Below are 13,212 nucleotides of genomic sequence, written 5' to 3' on the forward strand. Positions count from 1 at the left end.
CAAATAAGGTTTCGTTTGCAACTCTACAACCTTGCTTTCCAAATTTCCATTTTCAAAAATCCACAATTGTTTCACTTCAAGTAATTCTTATGTCCTTGACGTATTCAATCTCGATTCCAATTCAATCTTTTCTACTCTAGATTGAACTAAGAGCCTTTCATTTTCCATTGCCATCTCCTCAATTTGTTTCTCATTGGCAGCCAATGAAGATAAAATCTTCTCCTTGTCAATGTTCTATGCTTACTCTTCCCTTTGACTACTCTTACTGATCTCCTCAGTCCCCTGTCTTGTTGCTACAATTTGTGATGAAAGATCATCTTTTTCCAATTTCCAACCTATATATGTTGCCTCTAATTCTGCATATATCACCTCAATTTTACCACTCAATTGCAAAACAACAGATTTTGGATTTATCATATCATAAACCAACATTGTGAAGTCCTTTTATAACTAAAAAAATCACTTCTTGAATCTCTCCTCAGGTTCCTACAATTGTTTAGAATAGGTAGCCCTACATTCTTGATCATCTCTCCTTTGACATTGTTCTCTGTATTCCTTCTCAACATTCCCAATGATAATGTTTTCTTTAGGATCAACATGGCTTCTTATAGGAGGGTAAACCACTATCTTGTCTCTTGATAAACCATTACAAACATAATCACTTATGTCCCCTTCCAACTCTAGGGTAACACCTGAACAAAGGAATGCCCGAAGAATTTGACCTGCACTGCCCGTTATTTTACAAGAATCATGTCTGTGGGTAAACCTATCATATTGTATCTTTTTGTAACTTCATGGATAGGCATCATACCAAAAGCTCTATTGACATTCCTTATGGGCATCTCCATGTAAGCAGGTATACCTTTCTCTAGAGTTTCCTTTGAAATTGTGATCAGCTCTTGGTCCAAGGCCATATCTAGACCATAATCTTGGGCCTTAACACAATATTGAGCAACTTCTGGGCGAATCTCCACTGCAGGCCAAAGTAGCAAAGAAATATTGATATTTTCAAGCTTCTCATTATTGTCTATAACCTCTTTATCCATATCTATCATATATGCATGGTCGACCATCTCCTTTACAATTTTGAAACCCATCTCAAACATAAGTTCTCAAACCTCTTTGGCAAGCATGAAGAAGAATTAATGACATGTTCTAGTTCTCCTGGTTACATTGTTCTTATCAATAAAAATTTAAATTTTTATATCACGTTAGCAACAACTTTGATTCTTAGAAAAATATAGCTTACCTGTTCTAGTCCAAGAAATCCCATTGCTAAGAAAACAAGTTTTCATTCTATAATCTAGTTTTGCTAAGAAAACATAATGTACATCCAGTTATGCTCTGGAGCCTGAACTTTAATATTGATCACAAGGATACCGACTATGAGTACAAATTACGAAGAATGGTAAACAACAACCCTAATTTTGTAGCCATAATAGTCTGAGGTTGCTTTCTAGGAACTTTCTTTGTTGTTTGTTTTATAGGTAGAAGTTTTGGTGGCATTGACATTTCAGCCACTAACTTTGGTGGTCTTTTCATTTGAAGCACTCTGATAATTGTTTGATTTACATGCTTTCCATTTTCTAGCACACCATTTTTTCCATTAGTACCTTCTTCCCAATTATTTGGTTCCCCATTTTCTAGCACAACTGACATCACTTCCAAAGGTTTGCATTTTTCAAATGCAAGAACGTTGTCAAGAGAATGAATATTAGTCTTCAACTCTTCAACTTCAACTCTATGCTTTTATGTTTGTAGAAAACACCCTATGCCATCCATCTCCTCTCATTGAAGAGATTTTTGTTTTCTTGTATTGATCAATTAAAGTTAATCATTGTTTGGCTCTTTCATGGATCTATTACCAAAAGTTGTTAATATCAATTTCCCTTGTTGCAACTTTTGTAGGAAAAGATTGTAATCTCTCATCGTTGTTGGGAGCCAAACTTTTTTCTTCCATACAAATTAGTGTCACATTATACTGATTCTCCCGAGTCTTCAATAACTTCACTTTAGGGTGTAGCTCTATAATATTTTTGGTCATGAATTCAATTTCGTGAGACATGAACTCAAAATGTTCTTGCATCTCCGCAAAATATCTCTTTTCCTCATCTCTCAAATGCCTCCCTTCTTTGATTTTTGAAAGAAAATAATGAATGTTTTCCTTGACTTCGTTCAATTTGAATTGCAAGTCAATCTTTTCCCTCATCCAATGACGTTGAACACTTTCATTTTTCTCCATCCCATTTTCTAACTGAGTCAGTCTAGCATTATGTAAATTCAACTGGGCCCTTAAGCACTCCGCTTCAGTGCTCAACTCTCTATTTTTCTGGTTTAGTAATCCCTTCTCACTGACCATCAAATCAGGTTTTGTTTGCAACTCTGCAACATTGTTGTCCAAATTTCCCTTTTCAGAAATCCACAATTGTTTCTCTTCAAGTAATTCATGTTTCCTTTCCATATTCAATCTGGATTCCAATTCAATCTTTTCTGCTCTAGATTGAACTAAGAGACTTCCATTTTCCATTTCCATCTCCTCAATTTGTTTCTCATAAGGAGAAAATGAAGATAAAATCTTCTCTTTGTCAGCATTCCATGCTTACTCTGCCCTTTGACTGCTCTTATTGATCTCCTCAATCCCCTATCTTGCTGCTACAATCTGTGATGAAAACTCATATTTTTCCAATTTCCAATCTATATATGGTGCCTTTAATTATGCATATATCACCTCAATTTTACCACTCAATTGCAAAACAACAAATTCTGTATTTCTCATATCATAAACCAGCACTATGAAGTCCTTTTCTTTCTAAAAAATTTTCTTCTTGAATCTCTCCTCATCTTCCTACAATTGTTTAGAACAGGTAGCCCTACATTCCTCATCTCTCCTTTGACATCATTCTCTGTATTCCTTCTCAACATTCCCGATGAAAATGTTTTCTTTAGGATCAAACTAGCTTCTTCTAGGAGGGTAAACCACTATCTTGTCTCCTGATAAACCCTTACAAACATAATCACTTATGTCCCCTTTCAACTCTAGGGTAACACTTGAACAAAGGAATGCCCCAAGGATCTGACCTACACTGCCTGTTATTTTACAAGAATCATGTGTGTGGGTAAACCTGTCATATTGTATCCTTTTGTAACTTCATGACTAGGCATTGTACTAAAAGCTCTATTAACATTCATTATGGGAATCTCCATGTAAGCAGGTATACCTTTCTCTAGAGTTTCCCTTGAAATCGTGATCACCTATTCGTCCAAGGCCATATCTAGATCACCATAATCTTGGGCCTAAACACAATATTGAGAAACTTTTGGGTGTATCTCCACTGCAATCCAAAGTATCAAAGAAAGATCGACATTTTCACGCTTCTCATTATTGTTTATAACCTCCTTATCCATATCTAGCATATCTACATGGCTGACCATCTCCTTTACAATTTTGAAACCCATCTCAAACATAAGTTCACAAACCTCTTCGGCAAGCATGAAGAAGAATTGATGACATGTTCTGGTTCTCCTGCAATTTTTTCCCTTAAAATAGGATCCTGAGTAGCAATACCTAGCAGACATGTGCTTTTGTGACATTTGCGCATCATGATGCAACCTAGACTGATAAGGGGTGATGTACTAAAATCAAACTCTTCTGCACCAAGGAGAGAAACTATGACAACATCTCTTCCTTTTTTCATTTGACCATATGTTTGTATAATTTTACGACCACACAAGTCATTATCCAACAATCTCTGATGAGTCTCTGCTAGCCCAATTTCCCATGGCATCCCAATGTTTTTTATTCCTACCCAACGAGATGCTCCAGTACCACCATCATGTCCTAAAATAAATACATTATTTGCATGGACCTTTACTACACCACTTTTTATCACTCCATCTCCAACTTCAGAGACTAGATTTATGCTGATTCTAGCTCCTGGATTAGGATTCTGTAGCAAAATCCATCAAAATAATCAGATACATATTTCTCACCTTCCATCAGTGCAAACCTCATATCTTGAACATGAAACCTTACAACATGCAAAGGCCCCCAACGTTTGGTTTAGAGGAAGGTATATGGTTTTGACCAACTTTGGTTGATGGTCCTTTTAGGAGATGTACATTTCATTGTTCAGGCTAACAAACATTGGAAATTGTGTGTGGTTCAAGAAAAGAGGGATTGGGAAGAAATATAATACTCAAAGAAGCCTCCAAATTCCAGACATCTAAAACATGCACATCAAATTATAGTCTACAATTTAGATGAAAGTTGTGCCTATGCATTTCATGTCAGAAAAATGGCCCTACTAGTATTTAAGCATAAATTATGAAATGCATTTTGCACAGATTAGTTGATAGAACTACATATAAATTTCAGGAACAAATCCTTCTAATCTTCAACTGGAATGCCCAACCCATCTCCTTCTAGGATATCCCAAGGCATGCCAAATTCTTAGACCATTGTAAGAACTGAATAAAAATAAAATAACGCATAATAGAACAATGTGTACATATTCTTTAAAAAGTAAAATGAAAATTCTTCCTTTAAGTCATTACTCTATAATTTCCTTAAAATCATAAATAAGTTGTGCTAGATCTTCAACAGAATAAATATCGATATGTGGAGGGATAATAAGCCCCACATCAGTAGTTGAGTTTCTTGTAAACAACAATATCACCAATGAATTTATGGCCATGAATTTCACCACCCTCGTCAGGCTTTGCACCCTGTAGAGGAACATTTAAAATAAATTTTAATAGAAAATATCTAGTCTAATATAGGAAGGAGCCTTCACATGAATGCTTGAAAGTATACCATGCACAAAACATAATAGCCTAACAACATGTCTTGGTAGTAAGTGAAAATCATGATGTTATCTCAGAAGATGTTCTCTCCCAAACCGCCACCAATATCATCTATGAAGTTCCTTCATGTTTAAAGAAAATAAAAATGAGAAGTTGGTCAAATGGCCAATGGAGCAGCCTCCACCATAGATGGAATTCTCAAACTTCAACCAACAAGAATTTCCTGATGGTATCTTGTTAAAACCACAAACAATTGTTAAAAGGAAACCTCTTCAACTCCTATCCAACACCCGAAGCATCTATGGTATACCCTTTTACCAAGCAAGATATCTAAGGTACATGCATATACAATCTACGATGCAAGATATATAATCTAATATAATTAATCACCTAGAAAATTCCATTCTTTTCACACAGAAACGTAGATAAGGCAAACTGAAAGAACTATCATCATATCAATGCACATACCATTTCATTCCTAGAATTGGCTTCATAGAACCTACGGATCTCAACCAAAGTACCTCGCAGACCACAAAGACTATTATTGTTGTTGTTTAGGAAAAAACACTTGGCTTTGATGTTGCTGCTATTGTTGGGCCTTGTATTGAAGTTTCTATTGCTTCACATGTAATTTTTGATCTTGGCATATTGGCATACTTGGAACCTCCTTGCATGGAAAAGGAAATTTCACTACAACACTGATTAGATTGTCACTAGTAGGTAAAAGAGGATAGCTTGGCTGAGCTATACGTGAATCATTTCTCTCTCCATCATTTGATGGTGTGTATCCATCCAACCAACTATAGTCATCCATTTGGGGTTGTTCATTGCTCTGAACCATATGTTCACTTACACAGGTGACTCCAGGATTAGAATGCAATAAATCAGCCTTGGAACTATCTGGCAGTCTTGAAGGTACAGGACCAAAGCCAGGTGGAGGTCCAAAATGGTGAACATGTTTATTCACATGTCCTTTTTTAATGCTTAGTTTAGGGGTGTTTGTCGGCTTGGTAGTTATACTAGTTTTGGTAGTTGGTGTATCAACCTTGGACAGTGTTGATGATTCAAAGTTTGTTACATGAGGTTCACTGGAGATTTTTGGTTGACCGGAGTTTTCTTGAACCATGGCTGAGGAAAGATCATTGGAAATTGGCTTGTCTGACATGCCAGCAACAACAGTACTCACAGAGACTCCAAGTGGAGTTGATGAATACAAACTTTGAGAAGGAATCCAATTTGAATGTGTAGAAACAGACTCAACTTTTCCCAGAGTACTAGCAGGAAGCTCTGACTTTAACAAAGATCCATTTTCTTGAAAATGATGACCAAGATTCAAGTTTGTCATCCCATTAAAAACAAGTGCTTCATCATCTCTATACCATGTAGGATGGAGATGATTTATCTACTGAGAAGGTTGTTGACTAAAATTTCTAAAGCCGGTGACACCTGCATGACTATTAAAAAATGGTGCAGTGTAATTTTTCATACCCCAAACTTTCAAGACAATTGGTTAGCCCAACAGTAGACGTTCCAATACTAGTTGACCAATTATCATAGAACTTGCAGAACTCTCAAATAATTGGGAAACTTCATGGGGAGTTGTATATGCCCCCAAAGAAAGGTTTGTCCCAATGGTCAATGTTTAAGAATACCCAGAAATCTGTATTGGCAAGTCAGTTGGAGGGGGGAAATTGGAGAAGCTTTCCTGAGGTTCTTGAGGAAGACACAATGGAGTCAGATTCTGAATACTTAAAGATGCAACAGGGTTCTGTTGTGAATTTGAAGCAATATTTAACTTTGAATGCTTTTCTGTTGCAGTGGGTTTAAAGACAATTACTTCATCTTCTTCTTCTTTATCTGAATCTTCCTTCACAGTAGTAACTTCTGAAGCACATAACACATGTTTTTCAAATGAAGAAGCTTCTTCCTTTGCACAATTGGATACAGTCTCTTGTAGAATATTATCAAATTTATTCATGGCATTAGAGACTTTAGGCTTGACAACTTCTGACTGGTCTTCAATCTTGCATTCAGGAACCTCTCCAACAATACAAAACTTCATCAAGTTTGCATCAAAATATATTCCATACCTTCTATCTTCTACTGAATTTGCAACAACCTTTGCAGCTGCCAGAATCCTTTGAACCCGAATGTTCTTTTCTTTCTTTCCAGCAAATCCACTGTAAGAATGTCGCTTGGAAAAATCTAGAGCAAGTTGTGTTGGGGCCAATGGAAGAAATCCCCTCAGTTCAAAATCCTCCCACAATGAAACACCCCCTCCTCTCGCTTCCTCATCATTATACCTCTTAGGAGTAGAAAATGCAATCTCACCTTCCACCCTACTTCCATTGGAATCTTGGTGAAGACATTCAAATACCAAAATTTTGTTAAGTAATATGACACAATGACTCCAGAAAGATGATCTTTCTCTGGCTTGCTTCTCTTTAACATCATTACATGCTACAATATCTGGTATTTGAGCCAACCATTCCATAAAAACTAGTGTTGCTGGCAAAAATGGACTAGAGGAAACATCATCTGATTTCTCACATTTGCTAATTATGTGCCCCACAAAGTCAAAAGAAGCAGTAAAACATTCTGAAGAAGAACAAATCGTTGCAAAATTTCTGCATAAGACAAACTTTTGTTTTCAGTTTCACTAATATTATGAAATTTGAATATTAGAATTGACACAATCTGAAGAACCACAAGTCCACTAAAATTCAAGCCATTGACCAATGTATCCAAACCAATCCCCATCTCTGAAATGAATTTAGGTTTGGAAAGCTCCTCAAATTCATTTATTAGAGAGGAACAAACTTCATCAAATGTGTTGGCAATTAAAATATTTGAAATTTATAAGTAAAGAGGCATATATGAACTAGGAAAACACCAAACACAATGTCAAAACTGGTTTGAAAAGTTGAAAGCTTGAAACAAATCATACCTTGTGCGTGTAAAGAGAATCCCATTAAGGTGAATGAAACGAATTCGAAAATCCTTCTTAACCTCTAAAATATTAATTTTTTTTCTCTTTGATATGGTTGCCCCTTGTTTCTGATCCTTAAGGGAAAACCTCCCATCCCCTCTCCCTCTTCCTCTCCCACCAACACCTTTTGTAGGGGTCTGCTTGGTTACCGATACTTCCATCTCAGGAAGCAACTGAGAATAATGTTGATGATTCTGTAGAAACACAAATCAAACTAAATCCTCAATAGATGAAAGAAATGAGCAAGAAAAATGCTCTTAGCATACACTATGGAAGAATAAAGCCCAAACTAAAATTGGAAATTCTCATAAGATATCGATGGGCATGCACAAAATTGGCTCTAATAATAAAATGTTCAATGCAAGACAATCAACAATTTGTAAACATAATGTACAATAATAAAATGTTTGGTATGGAGAAAGATCCATCATCTCTTATTCATGCAGCAAAGTCTTGATTTTCATGGAAGTTAACTAGTAACAATAATCTTCAAGAGACTAAAAATATAACACACTAAATGAACATACCACTGCTTTTAACACTTAGGTGAACAGCCATACCAGATAAAAATTATATTCATTATAATCAGATTTACTTCCAAAAAAAAAGACGAATACCATGTCAAATATAATAATCAAATTGTCTCTTGTTGTTGAAAATGGAATTTCAACTGCCAAGCTTAAAAAATACCGATAAACTGCAACAAGTTCATCTCCCATGTATGTTTCCAATATCGCAAGATGGAAACTACAAACCACAAAATGATACAATACAAGATGAAATTGTTATAGCTCAATGTTGGAAAATAGTTTGATACCAATATGATTTAATAGTACAAAGATAAATTAATTTTATAATAGGTGTTGCAGTAATATAACAATAATACATCCAGTTACTTCCCACAACAAATTAATACTTTAGTTTTCTCACTTTGGAGGCAGATTTAGATAAACTAAGACAAAATAACAAGAACAGACCCACAAATTGAGATCAAACCTGATGATGGGGATTTCCACTTGATGGCCAAAGTGAGGCAACCTGCACATAGTAGCTTGTTGCAACTGAAAAATCATAGCTTGAAGATTCCCCTTCTCTATAAAGTTCCTTATAGCTCATTGTCTTTATGAGACACTAAATAATGAGCTTAGAATTTGAGAGAACCCTACAAAGACTACTTGCCAAAAAATCATGATTGATTATTGAGGTTTTATAGGGATTTTATAAGTCTCGGGGTCAATTTTACAAGCTTGCTTGTGTTAGTCTAGCTTCTCATTGACTTGGAAATTTAGCAGGCATAAAATGTAGCTAGAGTCAAAATGGTTGAAAGTTCTAGGGAAATTAAAGTATTTCACAAAATCAGTACAATTCTCACTAAAGGAAACTTCTTCCTTGGTTGGTGGCACATGCAAGATATGAAATTTCACCCTATCCTGGTTGTCATTTTCACTTCGAAAAAAGAATCAAGCAATTCAAATTTCTCTTAAAAGGTGAAACTAAGACTAGATGGAACAATGGAATGGAAAATGTTGGTATTTTGGGTTTTCATAACAACCGCAATGAAAAGTCTAGCTTCTACTCATCTGATGGGAAACTGGGAAAACCAATCTAGGCTCAGAGTACTTTGAATTCTTATTAGATTGTTGTTAGTGCTTTCTAGTTAGCTTATGCATTTTCAGATCTAGAATAAAGAAGCGGTTTAGTGAGTGCCTTTAAGTTTTAGCTTTCTAGGCTTCATAGTTATGAATTTGTTTACCATATATTGAAAATGTTAGAAATGGAATCTTTCAGTTCATGATTTTCCCAGATAAGAAGTCATGTTTATATTGTACAAAGCCATTTATGAATTTGTCAACATATCTGAAAGACAGTAAAATATGTGTGGTATCACATTTTGAATTATCACAATGATTTCAGTTCACCATTAATTTAAACCTTGAGGATGAAATGCAACTACAATAAAGCAACAATTTTCCTCATAGAAATTTTTTCCAAGTTGGAAAATGATACAATAGATATTTCATTTTTTTACTAGTTTTCTCAAAATAAAGTGGCATCAACATGTTTACATTTAGATTCCAGATGCCAAATCTTATATGTCCACAATTAATAAGAGAGATTACAAAATATAAAATGGGAAGCAATGATGAGAACCAATTAAAGTAAAATTTCATTACAACTTCTGTTGCTTTAGCCCCATTATCACATATTTAAGGTTTAGTAATTTTTTAAAGGAATGGAGAACAAGATCCTTAACTTAGAACAAATTGGAGGAAAATACCTAGTTCTTAAATAATAATTCAAGCATCAAATAAGCATGCTTCACTTCAACTATAAAAATGGATTTCAGGACAAAGAAATGCTTAAAACCTGAGTCGTGACCAAGGGTGTTTTCCCCCATCAAGGTTTGAGCAAAACTCATGCTTGTCAGCATTGATAAATTTCTTTTCTTCAACTAGTGGCAATCCCAAGGACGGTAAACAATAATAACTACTTTAGAAGCTTACAAATTCACATTGACAATTTCATCTTCTGTCTTGCACTGGATCTCATCGGCCTTAGTATAGTACCTCACAAGAAATAGAGAACTAAAACATTTGTCAAATTAGAAAGGCAATAAAGATTCATGATCTCGGTCATCCATGTGTCTATATCAACTGGCATTACGATCAACCAAATTTTTACCTAACTTTAGAGTAGATAAGTGCTAAAATAAAGGATGGTACAAGTAGAAGGAACAAAAGATCATCCTAAACAAAGAAACAAAAATCGGTTAGGAAAAATGCTAAAACATTTAACTATATAGAGAAACTTCACTACTACACCTAACAAAAGAAATCAAATATAAACCAAGCATTTTGTTTAAAGCAGTTTTTTGTTTGGAAATGCTTTGAGAAACATGCTTTGCAGAGTTGCACTATAAAGAGTAGATTTCCCTTGCCCTAAGTGCTAGGCTTGGGGCTTGTGTATTCACCTCACTCCCAAGATTTTAACCGAGTCTCATCCCTTTGACTTTCACACAATTCATGTAGGGTAGACCACAGTGAGAATGGAACCCTAATAGATGCCTATTTGACTTCAGCAGTGGACCAATTCACCATTGGCATTGAAATTAGTTGTCAAGGACATAAATTTCAAAAGATAAAACTATTAGTAAAAGACAAAATTTAATATGACAAGATATGAAGATGCTTATATTAGATATCAAACTATAGTACTTGAAATTCCATATCATAAAGTATGTCTTAAATGTTAAAAAAAAAAAAACAAGTCACAAATCAATCTATTTGGTACAGTAAATACCACGATCCCTATTAGAATGAGGTTCATAAATTAGTAAGTATCTATTCTTGTAACCTTTCAGAAGAAACCATATAGTAGATCATAATACCAGAGGAACAAGTGATGGCTTAAGGGATAAAGCTTGGCAAGTGAAGCTATCACCATGGTTGGAAAGTCACCATCCCAACCACACCACAGGGAGTAAAGGTTATTTTTAAAAATGGAAGATGGCATTCACCCATATATTCTGCAATTCCATACGATATATTTTACTAGTAACAGAGTCTTTGAGGGGAGGTTTACACACTTTAGTTGATTACGCGCTACTAAATCAAACTCTAATTTTCTTTTGGTTAAATATGAAAGAAGACACATATAAAGAAATAAGCGCTCTATAGATATAAAGATTTAATGCATATGGTTAAAATTGTAGTTGTCCATCAACTCCTATTATGTTAGAGGCCTTATCAAATCTCTAGTTACATGATAATAACATAAACAAACTTAGTGTGTAAGAGCCCAAAAACAACTATACATGCAAGATGTCATTGTTTATCATCATATCAGTAAAAAAACATAAATAACCATTGATGTCATTATCAAAGGATCTACAACTAAAAGACAAAAATAGAAAAATAATTGGAGATATTTCCCTTATTGGTTTTTTTAAAATGTGGTAGAGAAATATATGTTTCTCTTATGCCTTCAACATGCAAACTATAGCCCCAATAGATCCCTCCCATGCATAAAAAACTTGAAGAAATTATTCTTCACTAGCTAGAGCTTGGTCCATCTCAAAGGTTGAAATTTAAACCATAGTTTACTATTGGCCAGACCTTCAATCAATGGGTATGCACAAATTATTCTCCAACTGAAAATCAATGGAAAGTGGGAAATGAAAAAAAAGGTCATGGAACAAACAACAATGAAAGAGGAATAATGGAAGGAGACCCACGATTCTAGAGTTGTCCTCTCGTTATGTACAATATGACCTTGTACTCTCAAGTAGGGTCAAAAGTGATGGCCAGTTTGATATCTTCGAGATTAATTCTTCCCCATCCCCAATCATATCAACATAAACCAGCTTTCCCTTATGGGTAAATTAGAAAATAAGCACGTGTGAGCTACTACATGTACAAAGAGGGAAATGTAAGGAGAACAACCACAAGACAAAAACTTTGCAAAGTTTCTAAGGTGACAAAATATCACAGTCAAAAGGGACATACATGACCGAGGTGTTTTCTGCAATCAGATCAACCTCACCATGGGGAAAAGGTAGTGGATTGATAGAGACACCAAAAATTGAGAAAACTACACCTGGTCGAGAATCAGAGTTTTATCTACGATAAATAGAATGATGACTTATGAATAGATTCTTGTTTCATTGTATTATCTTATGTAGAGCTTTTTTCAAATAAAGATATCTACTTCGAAGAACATGGTTATTAGAGTGTATGTGACTAGAATTTTACTTGAATTTTATTTTCATTGTCAATGAAATAGATCTGATGTCTTTCGAATTTCCAATTCCTTCAATGCATCTTTTAAGTCTCTTTCTATTTTCTTGTTACTATGATAAAATAAAATCAAGGAAGACGTCTCCACCATATCGTGTATTATTGCACAATGATAATTATAACAAATGGGAGCATGATCTGCAAGTTTCTATGGAGGTTTTTCCAGGAAAGACCCTTGATACTATTGTTATTATCCTCCAAAAATCCCACTACAATGGTCTCACATTCGTAATTATTTTTGCTCAGGTTGATGTTGAAGAACACTATACACAACTTCAAGGAAATATCTTAATTCCATTGAGCCTGCCAATGATGGTTGCTAAAGATTTCAATCATATTGACTTGTCAAGAGCACTGCATACTCTGATTAGGGTAGAGTTGTAGGTATGCACATCAATGTTAGTCATATAATTCCAATATGTAAAACTAACTGTAGGAATATTAGAATGTAGTTCCTTGAAAACGGAATGCTAATACCTCTATAATTCTGAATGCACATATGTATCTCTCTGTAAATGAAATGAATCAAAGAAAAGAGATCATGCTACTTATGGTAGTTCAGGAACTTGTATTATGAAGGCAATGATAGAGAGTATTTTCTGTCTTCTTTTAGTTTGCATGGTT

The 13,212-nt window shown here is 34.8% G+C and overlaps 1 protein-coding gene and 2 pseudogenes across 1 annotated transcript; 1 reads left to right on the forward strand and 2 right to left on the reverse strand.

The window, feature by feature from the left end:
- Nucleotides 1-486: 486 nt before the first annotated feature.
- On the reverse strand, nucleotides 487-6,148 carry LOC149153948 (glutamate synthase 1 [NADH], chloroplastic-like; annotated as a pseudogene).
- Nucleotides 6,149-6,445: 297 nt separating this feature from the next.
- On the reverse strand, nucleotides 6,446-8,511 carry LOC149153949 (nonsense-mediated mRNA decay factor SMG7-like). Its single transcript, XM_089443985.1, has 3 exons — nucleotides 8,353-8,511; nucleotides 7,751-7,986; nucleotides 6,446-7,430 (listed from the first exon to the last, which is right to left on the reverse strand). The coding sequence occupies exons 1-3, from the start codon at nucleotides 8,509-8,511 to the stop codon at nucleotides 6,446-6,448; spliced, it is 1,380 nt and encodes a 459-aa protein (XP_089300111.1).
- A 3,580-nt stretch (nucleotides 8,512-12,091) lies between these two features.
- Nucleotides 12,092-12,911, forward strand: LOC149153950 (ATP-dependent Clp protease adapter protein CLPS1, chloroplastic-like; annotated as a pseudogene).
- Nucleotides 12,912-13,212: the final 301 nt, after the last annotated feature.

This window comes from Pinus tabuliformis, chromosome 9 (genome assembly GCF_031772625.1).
Source record: "Pinus tabuliformis cultivar Carrire ecotype Pingquan chromosome 9, CPIR1, whole genome shotgun sequence".
NCBI classification, from domain to species: domain Eukaryota; kingdom Viridiplantae; phylum Streptophyta; class Pinopsida; order Pinales; family Pinaceae; genus Pinus; species Pinus tabuliformis.